This window comes from Jaculus jaculus, chromosome 1 (assembly GCF_020740685.1).
Source record: "Jaculus jaculus isolate mJacJac1 chromosome 1, mJacJac1.mat.Y.cur, whole genome shotgun sequence".
NCBI classification, from domain to species: Eukaryota; Metazoa; Chordata; class Mammalia; order Rodentia; family Dipodidae; genus Jaculus; species Jaculus jaculus.
The window spans coordinates 46,454,805-46,481,963 of record NC_059102.1 but is presented as its reverse complement, the minus strand read 5'-3'; the positions used below and the strand labels follow the sequence as shown (position 1 = coordinate 46,481,963).

Sequence of the window (27,159 nt, the reverse complement as noted above, 5' to 3'; positions counted from 1 at the left end):
TGCTGATATGAGTATTCCTAGGAACATGATCAAAAGAGTTGAATCACTTGGCATCTCTAATACAATCACTTTTGTACTGTCCAAGTTAAAATCAGAAACTCAAATGTGTATAACAGACTTGGTTAACAATTCACTGTCTCCTATCTAAAACATGCTTGGTTATATTTTTAACTCTTGGAGAATTAGAATGAGCAAATCTCTTGAAAATATATTGAATTTTTAAGAATGTCAATGTAGAGCCGGGCGTGGTGGCGCACGACTTTAATCCCAGCACTTGGGAGGCAGAGGTAGGAGGATTGCCATGAGTTCGAGGCCACCCTGAGACTACATAGTGAGTGAGACCTCAAAAAACCAAAAAAAAAAGAATGCCAAGGTAATAATTACTGGACAGTGAGACATGCTTTTTTTTTTTTTTTTTACTATAATCTGTAACAGACTCAATGAGACAGTGTACACTAAACTCAATGAATAGTGCCCACTATCACACAGCAGGCTTACTTTCCTGAGCAGGTGTCCCTCCGTGACTCTGCAGTCCTTCTCTAGGTAAGTTTTCATGTTCTGCTAGTCCATGACCTGATGAGCAGGTGAGTGTGTGGTGAATGTGTATAACATGCCCATTCTTGCGTAGAATTTTAGCACACTGTTTGTGACCCTGCTCAAAGCCTATAGTCACTGTGCCCATATTGGTCAGTGATGATCCTTTACTCCTCCATGGGAAATTACAAATATTCTCCAAAAGATAACAGTGTGGGAAATGAGTCATGTGTTTTCTTGGAGAAAGACAAATATAGTTTCTTGGCCTGCTGATACAAATTCTGTGACTAATAACATGACCTTGAAAATCCAGTGATGGCTGAAAGGAAGAAAAATAAAAGGCCACAAAACCCAAATATGTGATGTTTTTTTGACCCATGATGACCTCTTTATCAGTTGAAAGAGTAAACTTAGCCTCATAAAATCTACTGTTCATTCTATAACTGCCCTCAACTTCCTTCCAATCAAAGAAATATAACTCAGGCTGGGCATGGTGGCACACAACTTTAATTCAATTTAACAATTTAACTGATTCCTAAGCATATACATTTAAAAATTAGTGCCAACTATTTTGTTTAATCAAACATTTCATTAAAAATAAATAAGAAGAAGCCAGGTGTAGTGGTGCAGGTCTTTAATTCTAGCACTCAGGAAGCAGAGATAGGATGATCGCTGTGAGTTTTAGGCCACCCTGAGACTACATAGTGAATTCCAGGTCAGCCCAGGATAGGGGTAAAACCTTACCTCAAAAAACCAAAATAAATAAATAAATAAGAAGAAAAATATAAAATAATGTAATTTAAAGTAAGTAATTAAAAATCACCTAGATAGAGTCAGGTGACATCATGAATTACAGATCAATATAGTATTTCCCTTTTGCCACTGAAACATGCCTGAGGAGATTTAAAAAAAAAAAAAAACAGTTTTCTAAAACCTTTAGGACTCATCTAAAGGAAAGGATTAAGTGAGACTAGACTAATTGTTCTGACTTAATCTAGTCTTCAAAACTCACTAGTAAATCAACTTGGTAACTGGTTTGAATTTTACAAAAAGAAAAATTTACTTATCATCTCTACTATAAAGATGCAATGTGGGCTTCCATGAATTTCTACAACACCCTCTCAAGTCCTAAAGAGCATGCTTGTCGTCTCTTAAATGTAATCATAGCCATAGTGAACATAGTTAGCTGCAAATTACATAAACCTATCTTTCCCCAGTACTTCTCTAAACATGAAGAGTTCGTGTATGAAACGATAAAATCTATCAGCCAAATTTAGAACTTTCTGGAGACAGAGCAGGAAGAAAGTCAAGACTTGAGATGTGAGGTGACACCTCTGCCACACACTATGTAGACCTATGGAAATGGCTCACAGTGCTATCCAAAACCTGTTACGCATGGCTGACCAGAGATAATGTGAAGGCCACAGCATTTGGAAGCCAGAAGCCAAGCATAGTCTGTATGCTAAATGACTACCCAAATAATGGCTTAAGTTCCATGATGCTCAGTAGCCTGTCTCTGCATGCATGAATGAAATGGTGTGTGTCCCTTCCTGTGTACTTAGAACTCTTCCATCTGGCATCAGACAAGACCATTAAATTCAAGAGTAAGTCTGCTCAGGTTTGGCTGCAGATAGAATTAATCTTTTACTTTTATATAGTCTTGGCTAACTTTTTTTTGTTTTGTTTTGGAGTTTCGTTTTAATATTTTATTTGTAAGGAGAGAGAGTGGGGGACGGAAAACGGGTGATCCAGGGCCTCCAGCCACTGCGATGCATGTGCCACTTTGTGCATCTGGCTATACATGGGCACTGGGGAACCAAACCCCAGTTCTTAGGTTTTGCAGGCAAGCACCTTAACCGCTAAGCCATCTCTCCAGCCCATCTTAGCTAACTTTTAACATAGTCTTTCCTCTCAGAAGACTGGCAATGAAAGTCAGTGTCATTTAACCCTGCAAGTGATTGTCATACACAGTTCAGAAATACCCAGGAATCGTCTGTCCTGTAAATAATACTCACCACAAAGCATTGTCACACAATCTACAATGGAATGGATCCATGCTGTTTGTGCATAATCCTGAGCAAAATACGTCTGAAACTCCACAAAAAAAATTGAGATACATCTGAAAAACAAAACGCAGGCATTTTATACAAAAGGTAAGTGAACATGGAATTGAATCCTAACGTGCTGCCTTCCTTCCCCAATCAGATGACTTGAAAGACACTCATTAATAAATATTTACATACTGAAAAGCAAAACTCTTACATTTCCTAACGTTTGACAGACGGCTAATCTAGGGCTAAAATATCCATTGTTTTCTCTTGAACACTCAGTCTTGCGGGTAAGTAAAAGATGAGTCATTGGGTATAGCTTTGTCATCAAAACGCTTCATTCACCCGCTGCCCGGGATTTCTTTGCAGAAGCAACGCTGTGGGCCAGAGACTCCTTTGCAGCGGGGATTTGCCCTGCGCAGGACAGGACGCTTAGCAGCGTTTTTAGCCTCGGCTCAGACCTGGCCAATGTGCCCTGGAAACCAACGTCAGCCTGGCTGAGAACAGCGGAGCAAACCAGTCCCAAAGCGCTGCTTTCTCTACCTCTCCCCGAGCTCTCAGATTCCTCCAGCCCTCTCCAGTCTTAGTCCATGCCAGCGCCTTTCTCCTGGATGGAGGCTCACAGCACCCTGGCTGGGGTTTCTGAGTTCACACTTGGCCGCCTTTGGCACATTCTGCCCAGAGCGGTCAGAGAGACCTGAGGACCACATAAATATCCTGGCATCTCACACCGTCAGCCTGATGGCCGAGACTGCAATGAGCTGACCCTTCTTTTTTTGTTTTTTTTTTTTTTTATGTCATTTCTCCTTTCTACTCACTGAGGTGCTCTTTACTTCAGCCAGAGCTAGACTGGACTTCCCACTTCTTGCAATGCTCCACCCATGTTTTAAGCACTTCTAAGCCTTTTTTTTTTCTTGGATGCTCTCCAACCTCCCTCACTGTTTTTGTCTCAAGCTATAAATCCAGCCCTCAAAGAAGGTTTCCCTGACTACCCCATTACAACCGAACACTGGAGTCTGGCTCCTCCACTACATGCTGGGATTTACCACCCCGCGTGACACATGCCATGCATTTGTATTCTCCACCAGACTGCGGCTCTGAACAGCAAAGATGTGCCTGTCTCATCTCACATGGAACCTCAAATACCTAGCACAGTGCCTGCCGTGTGCTGGATGCTCAAAAATTGTTCACAGGAAGACAGGAAGGAAGAAAACAAAGGAGGGGGAGAAGGAGAGAGAAACAAACTTGGTAGCAGAGGTGCCTGGAATATATAAGGAAGTGAAAATGGTTGAATAGCAACTTCAAGTATTATAAAGGAAGCTGGGTGTGGTGGTGCATGCCAGCACCTGGGAGGGTGAAGTAGGAGGATCAGTGGGTTTGAGGCCAGCCGGGGGGCTACAGAGTAAGATCCAGATCAGCCTGGGATACAGTGAAACCCTGCCTTAAAAAAAAAAAAAAGAATTATAAATGGGAGAGATAAGAGGAAAACTGGATGATATCTCCTACAGAAAAACGTGTGGCTAAATCAGGTAGAGATGTGAAGTATGTTGTAAAAGAGAGAGAGAGAGAGAGAGAGAAAGAAAGAACTATCAATGGACAGTACATGCGAAAACATGCTGAAAACATGGAATAGAAAAGAAAGAGTTCCTGGTGATGATAAGATATTTTGGGAACTATAAATCATAGTCTTTTCTAAATCATTTTGAGGAACCTAATGTGTTTGTCTCTTGTGACTTAAAAAACAAAACTCTTGCTGTGTTGAAAACACTTGCTAATTTTCTTAACTGACGTCAGTAATGGTATCAGTTAAAGTTTAGTGTGTGAAAATCAAGGACCTAAGCTTCTCTCTGAACATGTGAGCACCTTAGCCAGAGGCAAAAAATTTAACCGCATCTACGTTTCTTCATGATGTGACTTTCATGAAGTATGGGAAGAATATGATGTCACTTCATATCTGATCTCAGAAGGGAAAGGACCAACTTTTCATATGCAGGAGTCTCATGATGTAAGCCCTTCAAGCCCAGGAACCATCTTACACCCAATTGTACTGGGAGCATGCACAAGGGCACCTCACTCTGGACTGTTGTTGTAGGAGTATTACAGACTGACAGCAGGAGGCTGATTCCAGATTCTCACAGTGGGAAACTGAGCTCTTGATAAAGCTCCTTAATCTCTCAGAGTCGTTTTCCTTATTTATAAAACAAGCATTTTTGTAAGCATAGCTTTATCGTTCAGAATGTGTTGGGTCATGCAGCAGTAGCAAACATCTCTTCATTTCCTTCAGAGTTTGATAGGCTCTCTTCATAAAACTGCTGCCTTTAATCCCAGAACTCACTCAGCAGGCAGAGGCAGGAAGATCACCCTGAGTTTGAGGCCACCTTGAGACTACATAGTGAATTCCAAGTTAGCCTGGGTTAATGTGAGACTTTACATAAAAAAAAAAAAAGGAAAAACAGTGTAAAAACAAAACATCACTCGTGCCTGTCATCATTTTATAAAATGGCTCTCATATTTTTTTCTTTTTTAAAGTCATTTTTAAAATTTTATTTGCAAGGAGGTGTGAGAATGGACACTTTGGGGCCTCCAGTTGCTGCAAACAAACTCCAGATACATAAGCCATTCTGCATTTGGCTTTATCGGGTACTGGAGAATCAAACCTGGGCCAGTAGTCATTGCAGCCAAACACCTTAGCCACTGAGCCATCTCTTGAGCCCCTAACATGGCTTTCTCAGAGGTGAGTTCATGCAAAGTGTCACCGTGCTTGCCGTGTCATAACCCTCTGCTCTAGCATTCTGTCCTGGTGACTACAGGGTTTCCAGCTTGGTAAATATATTTCTTTGGTTGATGACATTACTCACTAAGGCAATTCAGGAACTGACCTGCTCTGTTAACTAGTGGTTAAAACCAGTGTGTAATGACACATTTGGCAATTATATTTTCATTGCTGGGACAGAACTCCTGTCTAGAAGCAGCATATGAAGGAAAGGGTTTATTTACCACTTGCAGTTCCAAGGGGAAGTTTCATCATGCCAGGAAGAGCAGAGCAGAAGCAGACAACTGGACATCCCATCATCACGACAGCAGAGAGGAAGAGGGAGCGTGAGCTCATGGCACTGGCAAGTGGTGCTTGCCCAAACACTTCATCTCCAAAGGCCCCGCCAGCCCGGGTTAAATATGAGGCTTAATTACCAACACACGAGTCATGGGGGACATGTTATACTGAAGCCACCACACAGCCGAATGATTTAATCCAGTGAAGCACACGTAAAAGCAAGCCAACAAATGCGAAACAAGTGGTCAGCTAAAGTAAGTGAGCCTTTGTTTTTTTGGTTTTTCAAGGTAGGGTCTTGCTCTAGCCCAGGCTGACCTGGAATTCACTAAATAGTCTCAGCGTGGCCTTGAATTCATGGCGATCCTCCTACCTCTGCCTCCCAAGTGCTGGGATTAAAGGTGTGCAACACCTGACATAAGTGATTCTTTATAAGAACCAGCTATAGTTAAAAGAGCTCAAAAAAGCTGCAAAAATTCGAGAGGACTCTAGATATTTGTTTTAATGAAGTTAACCAAACTCAGAAAATTTAGGTAAAAATAAGTCTCAGACCTGGGATATAGTTTTATTTGGATATTTAAACCAAATTTTCAAGTGTGGTCAAGTGGCCAACTTGTGCATAGAGCCTTAGAATATCAGGCAATTAGACATCACATGTGATTCTTAAAACTGACAAAAATATATACATGTATGTTAAAAGATGTTTCAAAGAAAAAAAATTTTAAAGAAAAATATAAAATAAAAAAATAACCTGTGCACTAATAAACATAGGGAGTAACAGCAAAAAAAAAAAAAAAGAAAGAAAGAAAGAAAGAAAGAAAGAAGGAAAGAAAGAAACAAGAAAAATGTCCATCAATTAAAATAATTGTGGCAGAACCATGTGGTGGAACTTTAAGCCCTGATTTTCCAGTGTGGTGAAACCACGTGTGCTAATATGGAAGGACTGCAAGATAGTAGGAAATGGGGAAAAACTCAATACAGCATGTCAAATATGACCCTATTGATATAAATAAAAGAAATGTGCATTTATATTAATTAAAAATTATGGGAAATTCTTGTTTTATTTTGTCTAATTTTTTGACCACTTCAAAAAAGTTATTCATGAGGTTAAATTTTAGGTAATGAAACCAAGATTCAGAAAGTGAGAGGAAAAATATGCTTTATGTTATACAGTCCCAACTTGTTTGAATTTTATTATAAAAACATAAAATCTTTTCGTTTAGTAAAGTATATTTCTATGGCTGGAGAGATGGCTCTAAGGCACTTGTCTGCAAAGCCTACTAACCCAGGTTTCATTCCCCAGTACCCACTTAAGCCAGATGCACAAGGTGGCACATGCATCTGGAGTTCATTTGCAGTGGCTAGAGGCCCTGGTGCACATATTCTCTCTCTCTCTGTAACAAATAAATAAAAATAATGTAGGGAGCCAATGCAAACGCCATTACAAGATGGCGCTGGCTTCCTGCCAGTCTTGAGGTAAACATTTCCTTATTTAGGCACCGCCTTGGCACCAACCTCGCTTGAGGTTGCGCATGCGCTTGACGCATCTTGTCCCGAGCCTATCCCGTGGCTCCTGTGGGTGGGTGAGCCTATGGCAGCCAATCAGCAGGCGCCCCGTAGTATTCTGCCCTATAAAAGCAGCTACACTCCTGCGCCCCTCGCCCCTCGCCATCAGCTTTCCTGTTAACCAAGAGGCTCTCCAATAAAGTGTGATCAAGAAGGATCTTCGTTTGCTGGTTGTTCTTCTCCTGCTGGTCAGGGGGTTCGCCACAAAGTGGTGCCGAAATCCCGGGACGCCGGGTGCTTTGTGGTCACCAGGCGAGGGGCCGAAGAGGATCCAGAACTTGACACATGGAGAGGAAGACGTCGGTAAGTCATCCCCAGTCATGATGTTTTTTCACTTAGATCCCTACCTGATCCTTGTTATTTTCATTCCTGTGTGGTTTATTGTCCTTGTCGTTTGCTGTGAGCGCAACATGGGCAACTCAGAGGACAGAATTGGTAAGGGTACACTGCCGTTTTGGTGGCTGATTCACTCTTGCTTAAGTAAAGAAAACCACATGGAACTTATTAGAAGGGGACAGGAAGTTCTCGCAAGGCATCAGGATAGCCTTTCTGAGTCAGATTCAAATGGGGAGTCAAAAACTAGGCCTAGAAAAAGAAAAAAAATAAAAAAGAAGGGATTAAACAAAGATAAAAGTTTAAAAGATGAGCTCAGAGAAACAGGTGAAATCTATAATTGCCCCCCCCCCCCCGAGGGGGAGAAAGGAGCCTTTGACAGGCTCTACCCTCCCATTGAGGAGCTTACACATTTAAATGTACTTGACACAGATGAGGAGGCTAGCTCCGATTCTGCAGAGGAGGAAGAAAAGAAATTATTTATAGGGGAAGAGGAAAGACTAGAGGCCACCGCCTGTTATAGAAAAGAGTGATATAGGTCCCTGCCTAGACGCCCTTTACTGACAAAGGGGCCTCAAGGCCAAGGGTGTGGTCCTTTACAGTCGATAGAGCCTTCTGCACCCCCACCCTATAACTCCCCTGGGGACACATGCCGCTTCATTAAAACAAAAACCTGGTCGCGGCTGGCCTCCGCTTTTCCCGTTTTTGAGGATCCAGTAACTCAACAAAGGAGACATGAACCAGTTCCCTATAAACAACTAAAGGATTTGGTTCAGGCTGTCAAGGATTTTGGACCAGGTGCAGATTATTCCGTTGTGTTGTTGTGCAGGATTATTACAGCAGGGCTCGGACCTATAGTAAGAATGTTTAGACCCGATTCCCCTCAAATTGTTGAATGCCTAATTGTTTTGGAGGTCTTTCAGACATTCTCTACTTCTTTTAACTTGTTTACGGATTCCTTATATGTGGCTAATGCGGTTGCTGGCCTAGAGACTGCTGCTTCTGTTCGCTCTGCTAGTCTGGTGTCTAATATTCTTTTACAACTTCAGTCTTTAATTTTGCAGTGAACTTGCCCTTTCTATGTCTTAGATAATAAATAAAAAGGACTGGATCTTGTTAATAAGATCCAGGGGAGCTGTTTGTGTTTTTCCACAGGAACAGGATTCTCCTCATTGGGTTCCAGCCTGGCTGGTGAGGACAGTCAAGCGATCTCCGGAGGAGGGTCCAGAAGACAGTAAGGTCCATCAGGGCGGAGATGATAAAGGTCTTGTGGATAATCTTCCTCCTGTGCCTGGAATCCATTAAAGGAGAGCCACGTTGGGGTGTTCTGTCAACCTTTCCCAAACCTATGCCGGTGCTCCATTCTGCCACGGTCTTCCCTCGCTTCTTTACAACTCCATTTTCAAAGTGGATTTTATGTGGAACAAATGGCAGCTGCACAGACTTTACACCCTTTGTACTGTTACAAGGAGGACTTGTAGCTTGCAATAATGTGCCCGGGACCCTCCATACGGAGAATCAAGTGGAAGAGGGTGTTAATGACATTGGACATGGCTGTGGGAGGAATACTTCCTTTGCCCCTGCGCCGGCGTGTGTTCATCCACCGTTTCTGTTCGTTCTTAGTATGCTATGGTCCTTAGGGTGCCCCGGTGGGTCCCCGTGCCTGTAGAGGCCCCCAGCATGCTATCGCTATTCAGACAAAAAAAGAGATTTTGGTATCACGGCAGTGGTGATAGCGGCTGTGGCCGCAATAACAGCTGCTGCCACAGCAGCCGGTGTGGCCATGGCCAGTTTGGTACAGACTGCTGAAACTTTCAATAGTTTGGCCTCCTCCACTACTGTGGCCCTGGAGACTCAGACAGCCCTAAATTCCCATCTAAAGAATGTTCTCTTATTTTAAGGAATGGGTAGGAGTGGGAATGTTCCTGGTGTGCTGCCTGGGAGGATGCGTACTTTGCCTCTGGTTGGTTTGCCGCTTGCGAACCCAGACCAAGAGAGACAAGATGGTCATTTCTCAAGCGCTCGCTGCCTTGGAAAGTGGTTCCTCCCCCCAAATTTGGCTGTCAGCTTTAAAAGGCAAATAGCTCCCCTGGCCCTTGCACCCTCAGGGTCTCAGAGTACCCATTGCACGAGGATGGGCAGGGATGTGGTAGCTTTCGTTTGACCGCTGCCTTTGCACTCTCAGGGGATCTGTCCCATTGCACTGAGGAAGGGGAGGTTGAACTTCTTCCCTTGATCGGTCAACACATCATGAGGTGTGGACCTGATCGGGAAGGTGGCTATTTTTCCTGAGCTATGCCATAAGTTAATAAAAAAGGGGGAACTGTAGGGAGCCAATGCAAATGCCATTACAAGATGGCGCTGGCTTCCTGCCAGTCTTGAGGTAAACATTTCCTTATTTAGGCAACGCCTTGGTGCCAACCTTGCTTGAGGTTGCGCATGCGCTTGACGCATCTTGTCCCGAGCCTATCCCGTGGCTCCTGTGGGTGGGTGAGCCTATGGCAGCCAATCAGCAGGCGCCCCGTAGTATTCTGCCCTATAAAAGCAGCTACACTCCTGCGCCCCTCGCCATCAGCTTTCCTGTTAACCAAGAGGCTCTCCAATAAAGTGTGATCAAGAAGGATCTTCGTTTGCTGGTCGTTCTTATCCTGCTGGTCAGGGGGTTTGCCGCAAAATAAGATATTCTTAAAGTAAATATTCATATTAAGATAGGTGCGATATGCAGGGTGAAATGAATATTCATTACACACCTCCATATCTTATAGAACTGCTTCTGTAAACAAATGTCTGGACAATCTACCCACTAGACTTGATTCTGAAACGTCCATGTGCTGCTAAGTTTCCCAACATCTATCAGATGCTATGAATGACACCAATATACTCAGGAGTATCATATCTTTCAAAGAAAAAGATACCTGACCAGTCAAAGGAAACACACACACACACACACACACACACACACGTTCACATTGATGATTTCAGAAACAGAATGAAGCAGATTTAGAGTACATGAAATGTCAGGCCATCTTTAACAAATCAAAGAGACTTCTCCTACCTGGTGACTGCACGGGTGCAGATGGTAACAAGGAAACAGCCAGCCACAATCATCCAGCCCCAGCCTCCATCTGGAGGGGAGGCAGACCCAGTTCTAGTCATTTTTGCCATGGCCTCAATTCTATTTTCCTTCTTGTCCAAGTTAGGCCAGCAGCAAGGTATGGTCTTGGAAGAGTTTACTGCCCAGTAACATTCGTTGGCATTCAAAGTTGGTATAGAATGCTACCTGGCACATGGGTTACTGTCCATCTGAAATAAAAAAAAAAGAGACATATATTTTTTCTGTCATGTCCCACAGTTGATTTTTTTTACTTCAAAAGAAATTATTATTCTCCCATTTAATATGACTTTGTAATTATGGATACTGGATCATGGTAAAGACTATTAGCTGTCCTTGATACCTAAACTCTCCTCTTTTGCTTTCTTTTATTTTCAGTGAGTATGTGTGCGTGTTAGTGTGCATGCGTGTGAATGTGCACCTGTGTATAGGTACACGTGCATGTAGGGGGTGCTGAGGTCAACATTACATGGTTTCCTCAATTGCACTCACCTCATATTTTTGGTGCTCACCTGGAGCTCACTGAGTCACCTAGACTAGCTAGCATGTAAGCCCCAAATATTGTTCTGTCTCCACCTCCCCAGTGCCGGGGTTACAGGTGCACACAGCCGCATCCAGCTTTGACGTGGGTGCTGCTGATCTGGATTCAGGACCTGGTGTTTGCAGACAAGCACTTCACTGACTGAGTTATCTCCCTTCTCTTAAATCACAGCACCTCTTGGATCTTAGCCATCACTCTGATGCCACTTTTTCCATCTGTTCTTGAGGTCAAGGTGGCAGCAGTTTTATCTAGGTGGAAGGAATGAGAACAGAAGTAACAGGTGCTGCATCAAAGGCAGAGGTACTTTTCCAGGATTTCTGGCACCACTTTCCCAAGAGACTGGCCCATTTCATGGAGCTGACACAGCTTCAACTGCATGAACCAACCTCACTTCTCAGCTGGCAGAGCTACAAGACAGAAGAATGCCAGGTCCCAGCATGACTGGAGGAGCTGCCCTTCCTGCTCTGGGCACTCACAACTCTACCTGGCACATCAAAGATAGTTTTTGTTAAAAAAATAAAATAACCTAATATTTAATTTAATTTAATTGAGAGAGAGAATACGTGCACCAGGGCCTTTAGCCACTGTAAACAAACTCTGGATGCATGTGCCATCTTGTGCATCCTACACGGGTACTGGGGAAGCACCTTAACAGCTGAGCCCTCTCTCCAGCCCCCGATAATTGAGTTTTGGTTGCACTTGGGCCTTTATATTTTGAAATTTCTATATTCCAAAAGTTGAGATATCCTAATTAATTAAGTGGCAGTCTTACAGGAACTTCTTTGGCATTTTCAAGGATGTTCTGATTGTTTTAGAGCATTTTCTATTTAGCACAAAGTTCACACATGTAAGTAGTGTATTTTCATTGACAATTTTCAGGCATGAAGGTGATGTAACTTCAATGTATGCATTTTGATCACAGTCTCCTTCATTGCCCTCTCTTCCGCCTCCCTCCTCACTCCTGCTGAGCCCCTCCACCCCTCTTCTTTCCAACTAGCTCCCCTTTGGCCTTCATGTCTCTTTTGTTAGCCCACTAAATTTAGTTAGGGTTTCTTGCATGAGCTGGTGTGTGGTGGTGGTGGTGGGGTGTTACATGGCAACATACCCCTAGGTACACCACTGAAGCATACGTCTTTCCTTTCCCAAGCAACCATTAACTGTTAATAGTTCCTCATGAGCCCCTCTCCCTCCATGATGGAACACTGACAGAACCAGTCATGAGCAAGTCTTGTGTAGGTAACCATAGCTGTTATAAGTTCATGAGAGCCAAGGTTAGGTCATGTCCAGAAGACAGCATTCTACATAACTCCTCACCATCCTCTGGATCTTACGTTCTTTCCATTCCCTCTTCTTCATTGTTTCCTAAGCCTTGGAAGGGATAATAAAGCTGTCTTGCCACTTTTGTATAAATAAGTACATCTTGCATACCTGGTAGGTTAGTACTGTTGCCCATAGTGCCCACAGCTGGGCAAGACTATTGATGACTTTTATCCTCCAGCAGCCTACATAGCCCCTTCCAGCACCATGGAACATACCCAATAGAGAGAAAGCTTCTAGCTCAGTTCCAGCCTGATTTCTCTATGTCCTGCAATCCAAATGTATTGTATCATAGCAACAGGGTCTTATCGTTCAGTGTTGGTGGGCAATCAAGAGCAGTAGTAATGGTCTATATGGTTTTGAGGGCCCCTGGGACTTAGCTTGACTAACAGCTCATAGGAAATGATCCCACACTTGGGCACTGGGATTTTCATTTAATAACCCATGACTTCTGGGGAAAAAAAAAATATTTTAAGATAGGTGAGCAAACAACCCAGAACAACCCAATTGGTGATAGATTTTTACTGTTTGCTAGAAAAAAAATTAAACCTTAGTTAAATGAAACGTCATTTCAAGTATGACAAAGTGTGCACTGTTTGTGATGTATCTTATAAGCAAACCAAACAGTCTAATAAGCTGTGTGTTGAGCTTTTTGTAAAGACTACAGCATTCTCAAGACAATCGGGATAGGCTATGGTAGGAGTACATATTTGAAGCCACAGGAGAAAACTGGCTTCCTGTAACTTTGAGGAGCAAAAGTAATGAGATCAAAGTGCTCCTCACACACACCACTTAGGGAGGCTCACTTTAAAGCTACAATCCTCCCTCTTCATCTTAGTAGTCATTCTGTGAATATGGGAAGTTGGGCAAAAGGAGAGCAAATGGACAACTGAGGGTTATTTTAATTCCATCAAAAGTGTTTCATATAAACAGTAAGCCTATTGATTTGTGAATAAAAAAAACCATTGGAAATGATACTGTTACCCCCTGGCTTAGAAACTAAATAATAATTAAAATATTGATTTGAGGGCTGGAGATATGGCTTAGTGGTTAAAGCACTTGCCTGCAAACCCTAAGAACCCATGTTCAATTCCCCAGATCCTACACAAACCAGATGCACAAGGTGACAAAAGCTCAAGGTTGCACATGCACACAAGATGGTAGATGTGTGTCTGGAGTTCGACTTCAGAGGCTGGAGGCCCTGGTGTGCCAATTCCCTCTCTGTCTCTCTCTCTCTCTCTCTTGCTATCTCACTCTTTCACTCTCGTTCTCATAAAAAACGTTTAAATATTTTTTTAATAATACTGATTTGAGGTATGGTAAAAACAATACTATAGAGCTACCATTTACAGAGGACTTTTCCCAGACCAACCTGCTCTTAAGCAGCATTGGAGACACTATCTCATTTAACCACTATGACCAGGATAGATATTGTTACTTCTATTTTACAGATAAAGAAATACAGGTGAGAGGGATTGAATACTCTCTCCTTGCTATTATTAATTTATCATGAACACTATTAAGCATCATAAATAGGATATAAGCTATGGACCAATTGCAAGGTCAGTTTTCCTCATCAATGTCCTGTGTGATTCCACTACATTTCCCTATTCCTTTGTATGGACTCATAAAGACATTTATTTAACCCTATGCATATAACTATGCTGGTTGTTCACTCAAAGGAAGATGTGAACCGCAACTTACTGCAACTATAAAATGAGACTGCTGCTATTTCCCTAAAACGTGCCTGGAGATCACTGACTGGGTCAGCCATGGGATCTTGTCTGGGTTCAGAACAAAGCCATAAAGGAGTCTTGAGCACACTGGAGTGTTGGGATCAGTCCCTCCAAAGCATAGGTGTGTAATAGATAAGTCGCTTTCATGGTCTACTACTTTCTCCTACCAAATTAAAGACTCTTAGTAATAAGACCAGGCACAATTACAGTTTTGCTTTCATATACATAGCCTAGCATAGCAGACAGAGTTGGCTCCCAGCTTAGAATCCACACTTCAGCCCACTCTTTTTCTGTCTTAACCCTGTTTTTGTTAGGTACTACCCCGGCTGACTTTTCAGTGGCCCTGTACCTCAGGGAAGGGTGGTTTAGTCTATTGTTTCATGGATGGGTTATGATTGGTCCCCCTTTCCTCTGTCTTTGAGTGATAAGGGTTGGGGTCTGAGGTAATTTTAGTCAATGAGCTATGAGAGGAAATCCCTCCTAGAGGACTCCTTACTTTTGAGAAAATACTGGGAAAGAAACAAACCTTTGTTTTCCCTACACATTTTGAATCTGGGCATGATACCTGGAATGATAGCACCTTAATAACCAAGGTATCTACATGTATCCAAAGTCAACAGACACAAGACCACAGAGCTGGAAATGAACAGAACCATGGACCTAATGATGCCACTGACCTCCAACCTCACTAATTTGAGAGCTGCACTGACTTGTTAGGTAATAGTAGATTTTAATTATTGTTAGAACCAGTAAAATCTGTTACATCCACAGAAGAATCCAAAGTCATCTGCTTCCTCATTCAGTAATGTTTGGTAGACATATCCAACTGCACATCACCTCCATGCAGTGTTTAGTCTTATCAATGTGAGTTACTGAGCTCAACTACCATGTTAGTCACTATAACACATTCTGGAAATAATCAGGTTTATTTTGTCTCACAGTTTTGAAGGTTCCAATCCTAGACAAACACTGATTTCTTCTCCTATGTGAGGGGGTAGTAGAGCAGAGCAAAATTTTATGAGCAGGAAATAAAAGACAGAAAGAGACCGAGGACCTACAATCCCATTCAAGGCCATGTCCCCAGTAACTTGAAGATTTCCCACTAGGCATTGCTTCAGAGGCCATATGACTTCCCAAAAGTACCACTGGTTGGGAACCAAGCCTTTAGCACTTGATCTTTGGGAGACACTCAAAATATAAAACCTCAAAATACATACAATATGGCAGGATGTGACCAACATGGTTAGAGTTAGGCCATGACAAGACAATTCTCTGCTAGCTCTTTTTCCAATAACCAAGAGCTCAAGCTGTGACATCCTGTTGGCCTTGTGTTGTGCAAACTTATACATCAGCACTGACCACTCCCTCTGGCATCAAAGGACCTCCTGTGTCACTGAGCATCTCCACTGTAGAAGCCAAGCCAGCTCCTCTTTATGTGAGTTCTAGAGAGTTGAACTTGGTGGTCTCCAGCCCAAGAGGTCCTCATTCTTACAAAGTGAGCATTCTTAACCTCTCAGCCACCTCACCAGGCTTTGCTTATTTTTCTGACACAAGGTCTCTCTCTGGCCCAGGCGGACCTGGAACTCACTCTGCAGCTCAGGCTAGCCTCAGATGCTCAGAGATCCTCCTACATGAGCCTCCTGAGTACTAGGGTTATAGAAACAAGTCACCGTGCCCAGCCTGAAACTACTCTTCACATTTTGCTAGAGAGATAGCTCAGTGGCTAAAGGGGCTTGCTTGCAAAACCTGCCAGTCTGGGTTCAATTCCCCAGTACCCACATAAAACCAGACACACAAAGTGGTGCATGCATCTAGAGTTCACTTGCAGTGGCAAGAGGCCCTTCCATGCCCTGTCTCAGTGCATTTGCCCAGGACTGAAACCTCCAAAACCGTGAGACAAAAGAGACACTCTTCCTATCTTTCACATAATAATAGTATTTTAGGTCTCACGTTCACGAAGGCCTGCTTCCATTTTATTCGCACAACTGGACTTGAGTGATTTTGAGGCTCACTCACTATGTGGCTCGTGCGCGTCATCTATCAAATGTACTTCTTTGAATCTTGGATATCTCCCAAAGGTCTAAAACATATCTCCGACAGGTGTATTGAAGTTTCGTCCTCAGCCTAGAGATACTGGAAAATGATGGACATCACATTCAGAAGGAGGCACCTAGAGGAAGGAAGCTGGGTCCTTAAGGAAGTACTCTTAAGGGGACATTGAGGCTCAGCTCCCTCTTCTTGCTTCCCAGCTGCCGTGAGGTGAGTATTCCCCCTGTCAGGTACTGGGCTGTACAGGCCCAACACAACAAAGCCATGTGACTGTGGACTGAAACCGCTGAAAACATGAGCCAAAAATAAACTTTTCCTCCTTATAAGTTGGTTATCTCAGGCATTTTGTTGCAGGAACTGAAAGCTGACAAGCACAAAAGTATTTCAGGAATTATGACACATTAAGGAGATGAATTTTAAAACACTGAAATTATAAATTGGAACATATTATAAAATGAGAACTATGATATATTATTATAGTACATAAATATTTATTGTATAATTTTAAAGCAAGAAGATTCCAAAACTGTATACAACTTAAGAGAGAAGCCAGTGAAACTTATATAAAAGTTGTATGCTTTGGGCTGGAGAAATGGCTTAGCAGTTAAGTGCTTGCCTGTATAGCCTAAGGACCCCAGTTAGAGGCTCAATTCCCCAGGATCCACGTTAGCCAGATGCACAAGGGGCCGCATACGTCTAGAGTTTGTTTGCAGTGGCTGGAGGCCCTGGCATGACAATTTTCTCTCTATCTATCTGCCTCTTACTGTCTCTCTGTTGCTCTCAAATAAATAAGTAAAAATAAACAAAAAAAATTTTTTAAAGTTGTATGCTTCAAACTTTCGTGAATACTATGCAGAAGATGAATGAAGGATATACTCTTATGATTACAGTATTATATATCTCCAAAGCTATAGTATTATTTGTATACATATGTATCTTTAAAACTATATGTTAAGTATACTCCCTGCACCATAATATGGGCACAAAAAGTCTCTTTTGTATGATTTTTCAAGTACTAAAACAAGCATATCATTGTACAATGTACACTGTACATTGAAAGTGAGGTTATTATCCAATAAATGGTAATGTAAGAAGCAAGCCCATAACAAAATAAAATGCTACATTTATTTACAAAAACATCATGTTCCAACAACTTTTACTTTGCCTCTGCTGAGCCAAGATAATTCTCCTTTAATTTATTTCAGTTGATTGTCCTTTTTCCAACATTCCCACATTTTTTTCACAAATTTGCTTTTTACTTATAAAATGTGGAACTGGCTGGGCATGGTGGCACACACCTTTAATCCCAGCACTTGGGAGGCAGAGGTAGGAGGATCACCATGAGTTCAAGGCCACCCTGAGAATACAGAGTTAATTCCAGGTCAGCCTGGACCAGAGTGAGGCCCTACCTCGAACCCCCCCCCCCAAAATGTAATACATAAAAATGAAATGGCTGTCTTACCAAAAGCAATCCCCAAAGATAGTCTAATGATATTCTTCACAAATAATAGAAAAACAATCCTAAAATTCATATGGAAACACAAAGGCCCTAAACAACCAAAGCTATCTGGACAAAAAGAAGTGTGCTGGAGGTATTACAATACTCGATTTCAAGTTATGTTACTAAGCACAGTAACGAAAGCAGAACGGTGCTGGCACAGAGACAGAGGTGTAGATGAATGAAACAGAAACGAGAATCCAGAATTTTCCACACACAGCTATAGCTACCTGATGTTCACAAAGGTATCAAAAATAAATACTGACAAAAAGATAGCTTCTTTAACAAATACTGCTGGGAAAACTGGATAGTCATATATAGAAGAATGAAACTAGATATGTCTCCCAACATGCATGAAAATGAATTAGAAATGGATCAAACATCTCGTAGTCAGCTCCACATTGCTAGGATAAATATACAACCAGACACAGCTTATGGGAGAAAGGGATTTATTTTAAAGTTACAGATCCATGATAAGTTCCATCAATGGCAGAAGAAGCTAGCTCCCTGTGGTGGTTTCAATAGAATAGATGGCCCCCAATATATTCAGTTGTTTGTTTCTAGTTTGCATCTGCTGGCTACCTGGCTGGAGGCAATGTCACTGGGTGGATCTTAAATTGTGGTGGTGGGTTTCAGATTTCAATCTAAAGATATGCAAAGTGTGCCCAGCTGGAGTTCCTGAAGTGTGCTGTGGCTTTTGACCTTTTGACTTGTGCCCTTCTCTCTCTCTGTTTGGGCCTGTAAAGGCAGGCCAGCTTCTTCTGCCATTATGAAACTTCCCCTGGATCTGTAAGCTTCAATAAATCCCTTCCTCCATAACTGTGCCTGGTCTGAAAGTTCATCTCAGTGAACCTGAAGCTTTCTGCTACACTCCCTTTTACAGATGGAAGCAGAGAGGAAACCCTAGCAGCCAGCACTACAAACTCAAACAGCTTTGGGCTGGAATCAAGATCTGTCCCCAAACACCTTTAGGGCAGGACCCCAGGATCAGCCACCAGTGATACCTCCTCCAGCAGCCTGCTGGAGACTTAAGCAGGTAGTTTAAATTTAATCAAAAATACCTGGGATGGAGAGGTGGCTTAGCAGTTAAGCGCTTGCCTGTGAAGCCTAAGGACCCCGGTTCGAGGCTCGGTTCCCCAGGTCCCACGTTAGCCAGATGCACAAGGGGGCGCACACGTCTGGAGTTCGTTTGCAGAGGCTGGAAGCCCTGGCCCACCCATTCTCTCTCTCTCTCTCTCCCTCTATCTAGCTTTCTCTCTGTCTCTGTCGCTCTCAAATAAATAAAATTAAAAAAAAAAAACAAAAACCTGAGGCTATAGGAAACATACATTCACCTTCAAACTACCACAAACACCTCCATGTGAGACCTAAAACTCTGAAAGTGTTAAAAGAAAATATGGGGAAATCACTTCAAGATATAGGCATAGGTGAGGATTTTCAGCAAATGACTTTAGTAGTTCAAAAAATAAAACCAAGAGCCAGGCGTGGTGGCCCATACCTTTAATCCCAGCACTTGGGAAGCAGAGGTAGGAGAATCATCATGAGTTTGAGGTCACTCTGAGACTACATAGTGAATTCCAGGTCAGCCTGGGCTACAGAGAGACTCTACCTCAAAAAACCAAAATGTAAAAAAATAAAAATAAATTAAATAAAACCAAGAATTTACAAATAGAGAAGCCAAGCATGGTTGTGCATGCTCGGAATCCTAATACTCAGGAGAACAAGGTGGGAGGATCACTGTGAGTTCAAGGCTGGGTCATGTTGGGTCAGAGTGAGGCCCTGGTTTGAAAAATTTGAAAAAAATCTTAAAAGAGTTAACAAATGGGATGGCATGTGACTTAAAAGGTTCTTCACAGCACAGGAAACAATCAAATGAGAAAACAGCCACAGAAAGGAAGAAAATATTTGTTCACTATACATCTAACAGACGATTAATATCTAGGTTATACATTATACAAAGAACTAAAACACTAAATATAAAAGGTCCAGTTACCTGGATGTGGTGGCGCACACCTTAATCCCAGCACTCAGGAGGCAAAGGTCAGGAGGAATGCTGTGAGTTCAAGGCCAGCATAGAACAAAAGAGTGAATTCCAGGTCAGCCTGGGCTACAGTGAGTCCCTACTTTGAACAAAAATTCAATTAATAGAAGCACCCTTCCTGTTGACTAACTGTCAGGATGCTAGAAAGACCTGTGCAGCCTTCTGGGAAGAAAACTCATCAATGGTCTTAACCAGCAATGGCCAGTCAGATGGAATTTATCAACTGGTGCAATGGTGGCATGTTGGTTTTGAGGGAAACCAATTGCTCTCTGATTGAGGCCTGCTCCATGAGAAGGAATTCATGTCACATACATAGTCAAAATCCTATGGCTGAGGAGGTCATAAGCCCTATGAGGGAAACTGCTACTTTTGTCTGGTTAATGGATATATTATGGCCTCCAAGCTGCCCTCTAAACATAAATTAATTTGTGTAATATATATCAATACTACTCTCACTTCTGGTCAGAGAAGCTTCTCTTTTCCGATGGCTGGGCAATTATAATTTTATGGTCTTTAAAAAAAATTACTGGTATATATTCATTGTAAATAGTGATGGGTTTCATAAAGACATTTTCATTCAAGTATGTGATGTCTTTCAACCATATTCACATTTCATACTTTCTTTCCCTTCTGATCTTCCCAGATCACAGATAAGAGACCTTAAACTATGGGGATGTTTGAACAGTGTTGGGATTGATAAAACCTATGAGGACTTTTAAAGTTGAACTGAGTGCAGTTTTACATCTTTATGGTAGGGAATCTTGGGGGGCCAGGGGTGGAATGTGATGGTTTGAATCAGATGTTCCCCATAAACTCATGTTTTCTGAATGTTTGGTCCCCAGCTGACAGCAATTTGGGAGGTAGAGCCTTGCTGGAGGAGGTGTGTTATGGGGAGTGGGCTTACAGGTGTTATAGCCAGCTTCCACATGCTGGGATTCAGCTCTCTCTCTTGCTACTGTTTCTTTTAATTTTAATTTTTTGTTTGTTTATTTATTTGAGAGTAACAGAGAGAAGGAGGCAGAGAGAGGGAGAGGGAGAGAGAGAGAGAGAATGGGTGTGCCAGAGCTTCCAGGCTCTGTAAAGGAATCCAGATGCATGGGCCCCCCTGTGCATCTGGCTAAAGTGGGTCCTGGGGAATTGAGCCTCGAACCAGGGTCCTTAGGTTTCATAGGCAAGCACTTAACTGCTAAGCCATCTCTCCAGCCCTCTTGCTACTGTTTCATACCTGCTATGACAGTAGTGATGTCCAGCCTCTGCTTATTCCATGCTTTTTTCCCTGCCATCATGGAGCTTCCTCTTGAGACAGCCAAAATAAACACTTCTCTTATCAGCTGCTTTTGGTTGAGTGCTTTGTCCCAGCAACAAGAAGATAACTACAATAGTATATAAAATCTAGGACCTACATATAAGAGAGAACACACAGTATTTGTCTTTCTGGGTCTGGTTTATTTTATTTAATAGATGATCTCCACTTACATCTATTTTCCTGGAAACAATATAATTTCATTCTTTATGGCTAACGAAACTCTTGTGTATATATTCCACATTTTTATCCATTCTTCTGTTGATGGACACCTGAGTTGGTTCTATGACTAGGCTGTTGTGAGTAGTGCTGCAATATACATGGATGTGCAGGTATCTCTCTAGTGTGCCTCCTGTGAGCTTGTAAGATCAAATACACACAATGGCACAGAGTAAACATTCACACTGCAAAAAAGGCATTGGGCATAGCAAGAAAAGATTGAGCCAATGCAGATATATAACATCATATATCTCACTACATTCATAAACATATATAACATGAAGGGTAAGTAAGCGCGGGTGATGGAAGAGGACTGGAGGAAGAGTAAGGGAAAAGAGAGGGCATGAGAAGTAAATATGCTCAAAGGACATGACATAGTTGAATGGAAATGCCTTTATGAAGCCCATCACTATGTGCAATGAATACATGACAGTAATTTTTTAACAGAAACCAATCAGTGAAGAAATCATAAAAATACAATTACATAAATGTAAAAAATTTAAATAATTATCCTAGTATTGATGTAATGGTGACATCATAAGGAAAAGTCTATTGTAAGTAAGATACAATCTGGGTAAAACCACAGAGCAAGAAATATGATCATAGGACTCCAGGGAAGGCAAAGCAACCCCTATGTAAACATTTGAATGCAGTACTGTTAATTTGTCCTGTGTGCCTGTACTTGATCCTTACAACCCTCCAGAATGAATGCTATTTTTTTCCCCACAATGGTGATGTTAAAGCTCAGAGAAGTAAAGGGGGTCCCTTGACAATGAAATACAAATAGCAACAGGTAGCTGTGGCAAACACTGGGCAGTACACTTATACATCTTCCCTGGAGTTTTCAAATTTCCTACTGGCATTTCTGTCAACAAAATGTCCATATAATAAATATATATAAAGCTTAAGCATCTATTCATGAGACAGCCATGACAAAATGAAGGCAGGAGGGAGCCTACATGGTGGGTGTAAAGATGTGCTTATGTTCCATATATGTGAGTTTCTCTAAAACCAGGCCATTTAAGCATATATATATATATATATATATATATATATATATATATATATATATATATATATATATATATATATATTCATAAGCAACACAAAGGTTAGGGAAGGTAAGCCTAGTTTCCTAGAGAGGCTGACGCCATTGGCAGTCCCCTACAATACCAACTGAGCATTCTTGTAAATGATTAACACATCTGATATGAGGCAAATACAGCGTCTTTTATTGAGTCACCAGTCCACATAAAACTGCAAACAAAGGAAGCATCAGGCAATTCTTCATTTTACTAAATAAGCCTCTGATTTATTGTATTTGGACATCAACCACTAAAGTGTAATTGTCTTCTGAATCTCAGAAAAAAATTTTCTGAAAGAAACTTTAGATTAGAATGTCCTTCTAACATTATTTCTCATAGCATAAATTGTAACATAGTCCCAATTTTACTCTTCTCTGCTTTGAAAAATCTAATCATTTGCAACAAGTTCTTTCTAGGACTCAGTAACCTTCCAGTACAGAACTCACTTTGTGAGGCTCCTTCCTGGTGTCCTCACTGAAGTTTGCTCTTTCATTATGTCGATGTGAAACACACAGCTCTCACGTCAAAGGAGACAAGAGAGAGTTTATTCTGGAGCCAAATATGAGTGACCATGGCTCAGGAACACAGATTCAGGTTGCCCTAAAATCTACGTTCCAACGTATTCACAAGTTTATGAAAGTTTTATAGTCAGAGAATGAAAGAGCCATAAGCCAACGAATTTTTAAATATATTGATGAAAACACCAGGTAGGCAGGTAACAGCCTATTTTTTTCTTTGTTTTCTGTATCTGACATTACATCTACATGTGACATATAATTTGACTATGTTTTCTGAATTTTCAAAAGTGTTTTACTGACATTATAATATAGACAATATGCCATGATCATAATGCCCTCCCATCACGCTCCATTTCCCACCCCTCTTCCGTCCCTTCCTGGAATCCCATCTGTTCAACGAGTCCCTCTTCTCTTTTGATATCATCATTTCCCCCCACCTAGTACACAAGGTTTGTGTAGAGAGCAGCAGCCACTGTGAGGTAATAAACACTGCAGCCACTTGGTATCTGGAAGACAGTATTTCAAAATACTCCTCCCCTTCCTTTGGCTCTTACATTCTTTCTGCTACCCCTTCCGCAAAGGTCCCTGATCCTTGGAGGGTGTGATAGAGCTGTCTCAGTGCTAATCAAGGGGTATTATATTTAAAATTAAATATAATTCACAAATATAATTAAATATAACTTACTCTTTAGTCCTAAACTGGCCTTGAACTAACAGCAGTCCTCCTACCTCTGCCTCCCAAGTTCTGGGCTTAAAGGTGTATGCCACCATGTCCCACCTTGGCTTTTTCTTTTTATGTAATATAAATAAATATATATATATATATATATATATATATATATATATATATATATATATACACACACACACACACATACATACATACATACATATATATATAATATATATATGTATATATATGTGTATGTGTGTATATATATGTATATATACACACACACACATATATATATGTATGTGTATATATATATTTCATATTATTATATCTATTTATAATAGCACATTTTTAAAAACTTTACATTAAATATTGGTTAAATATATATTTTAAGATTTTATTTATTTATTTATTTATTTATTTATTTATTTATTTATTTATTTCAGAGAAAGTGTATCAGTGTCCAAGGGCCTATTGCCATTACAAATGAACTACAGACACATGTACCACTTTGTGCATCTAGCTAAACATGGTGTTGTAGTTACCTCCTTGTGTTGGGGTCAAGCATGTGACCAAAAGCAGCTGGTGGAAGAAAAGTTTTAGTTTTGGCTTTTAGTCTCAAGGGGCATGGCATGAGTAGGGACTAGACATTACCTCTGCCACAGCAGGTAGAAATAACACACCTCGTCCAGCAAGCCTCCACCTTCCAAATTGCCACAGCAGGTAGAAATAACACACCTCGTCCAGCAAGCCTCCACCTTCCAAATTGCCATCGGCTGGGAACCAAGCATTCAAAACAGAGAACATCAAAAGGTCTGGCTGGAATCTGGAAGGAGGCCAGTTCCCAGATGGCTAGTCCATACAATGCTGGAAATGGCTACATGAGCTGCTGAGCGCAGGGGAGTGGACACAAGTGCTGTGAGCGAGCAGGGACACTGCCATAGGAGAGCAACCAGCCTGACGACATGTGCACACTTGTGCAAGAGTGACACCCAGCCTAAGAGGGTACTCAGTGGTTCTATGACTGGCTAAGAGATCCACTCAGTGGAAAGGACCCCATAGCTGGAAGTGGGAACCAAGTCAGAATCCTATGGAGACCAAGGTCATGGAGGCCAGTTAGAAGCTCCCACTAGTCTTTGGCCAAAAGAGAGACTACACCACCAAAATCTCTGTAAATTCACTATGCTTATCCCTTTGACCTATGCTTACCTCGCTCTCTGCTGGAGAATGTGTCCTTTATCAGAAGGCAGCAAAAACGGAGGACAACCAAAATCTATCAACAAGTCAAGAAAAGAGAACTGACTTCCTATCAAGGGATGGACCATCCCTCGCACAACAGTTGGTGCCCAGGTGAAACCACAGAGATGAGCAGGAGAGCTGCTTCATGGGCAAGTCTGACAACCTCAGCCAGGGTGATGGAGATGGACCTGAGAACAGTCAAAAAGTACCAAAGGAGAAATCTAGAAGCTGCTAAGAGCTCAACCCTAAAGTAGACTTAAAACATACCCACTAAGGCTCAGGCAAGTTTTCAGAAGAGGGGGCAGTAAGAGCCTCAGGGTGGCAGGGAATACCCTAAGGTATTGCCCCACACAAAATGACTGCATCTCTCACAATTCATTACCCACAACCCCATGGTGAATACCAGCAATCCCACTGAGGAGGGCCCACAGTGGAATGGGGTCAGGGCAGAAGGAAATGATGGTACCAACACATGATGTATCCATACAAAGTTTCTGCTTAATTAAAAAAAAAAAAGAAAAAAATAAATGAATAGTGAGAGCCAGGCACAGTGGCACACATCTTTAATCTAAGCACTCAGGGGAGGCACAGGTAGGAGGATCTCTATGAGTTCAAGACCAACCTGGAACTACAAAATGAGCTCCTAGTCAGATAGAGTGAGACCCTACCTCAAAAAAACCCACACATACCAAAACAATATCTAGTGAGGATCCAGATTAAATACAGGTCAGTCTCACAAGAAGACTGGCTAGCAACGTAAGTAGTAAGAAAGTTTTAGAATTCCTCCAAACTGAAGCTAAAAACAGCATTTGGGAGGGGTACAGTAGTGTTCTCTTTGCCTAAGGCTATCAGCTTCACAGAACAGATGAGGTAAGAGCAGAAATGATAGGCTGGGAAAGGTTAGGAGAGGGAAATGGCCATTATTATGTGTTCTGGATCCAGAAAATTCTTCTTTAAAAAAATTTTTTTGTTCATTTTTATTTATTTATTTGAGAGTGAGAGAAAGAGAGAGAGAGAGAGAGAGAGGGAGAGAATGGGTGTGCCAGGGCTTCCAGCCACTGCAAACAAACTGACGCATGCATCCCCTTGTGCATCTGGCTAACGTGGGTCCTGGGGAATCGAGCCTCGAACCCGGGTCCTTAGGCTTCACAGGCAAGTACTTAACTGCTAAGCCATCTCTCCAGCCCCAGAAAATTCTTTCGAGGAGTAGCTCTGCCATGAACTCTTGAATTGTTCTCCTGGGGGCAAGAGAATGGCTTAGGACATCTGGGGGGATCAGCCCTTATGCTGATGTTCTCTGGAAAGCCATGTGCTGTCCCATCTGACCCAGGAACAGAACTGGGCAGCTACAGATTCTTATCTCCAATGCCAGGGGCACTCATTAAACATGATAAGAGGTTTTAGCCAGGCCAAAAAAAAAAAAAAAAAAAAAAAAAAAAAACCAGAAACAAAGATACCAAGATACCATATGAGCTAGTAACATAGTTGAGCAGAAGCAGTAAAGAGACTTACTCACAATGCTTTAGAAAAACATTGTTTGATGGGCTGGAGTGATGACTTAGTGATTAAGGCACTTGCCTGCAAAGCCAAAGGACCCAGGTTCAATTCCCCATTACCCACATAAAGCCAGGTGCACAAGGTGGTACATGTGTCTGAAGTTTGTTTACAGTGGCTAGAGACCCTGGCACCCCCATTCTCTCTCCCTCCCTCCCTCCCTCTCTCTCTCTTTCAAAAAACATAAATAAAATATTTTTTTCAAAGATATTTTAATACAGTCTTAAGCATGAGGGTTAGACAAAGGAAAAGTACTCCAGAGAATGAAAGCACACTAAAACTGCTTAAAAGAACCCATCTTTCTCCTGAGTTTCTGTAATTAAGATTGAAGTCCTGTGCCATTTTGCCTGGTTTATGTAATGGTAGGGTTCAAATTCAGGGCTTCATGCATGCTAGATAAGCACTCTATAAACTTAGTTATATCTCAGCCCTAGTATGTGATCTATCTTCTCCCTCTAGGCTTTATCTTACAACAATCTTTTTTTAATTAAATTGAATTGAATTGAGAGGGGGTAAAGAAGCAGAGAGACAGAGAGAGAAAGAGAATGTATAGGCCAAGGTCTCTAGCCACTGCAAACAAACTCTAGACACAAGCACCACCTATGAATCTGGCTTATGTGGGTACTGGGGAATTGAACCTGGGTCCTTAGGCTTTTCAGGAAAACACCTTAAACTCTAAGCCATCTCTCCAGCCCAACAATCTTTCCCTTTGATAAAGAATTTTCTTCTGTTTGGAACTAGAAA

The 27,159-nt window shown here is 41.8% G+C and overlaps 1 protein-coding gene across 8 annotated transcripts in view; it reads right to left on the bottom strand.

Annotated features, from left to right (window-relative positions):
- The window catches only part of Slc16a12 (solute carrier family 16 member 12), a 112,083-nt gene that overhangs the window by 11,082 nt on the left and 73,842 nt on the right, over positions 1-27,159 (bottom strand). For 6 of the 8 annotated variants that reach the window (XM_045141881.1, XM_004653017.3, XM_045141883.1 and 3 more), the window contains 2 exons: positions 10,586-10,833; positions 2,550-2,653 (listed from right to left, as the gene is read on the bottom strand). In XM_045141881.1, the coding sequence (XP_044997816.1) occupies positions 2,550-2,653; positions 10,586-10,695 (214 nt within the window). In that variant the 5' untranslated portion in view covers positions 10,696-10,833. Of the gene's footprint in view, positions 1-2,549; positions 2,654-10,585; positions 10,834-21,049; positions 21,100-24,276; positions 24,302-27,159 lie in introns of those variants that run through there. The other 2 variants (XM_045141885.1, XM_045141882.1) reach the window with 2 other exon arrangements.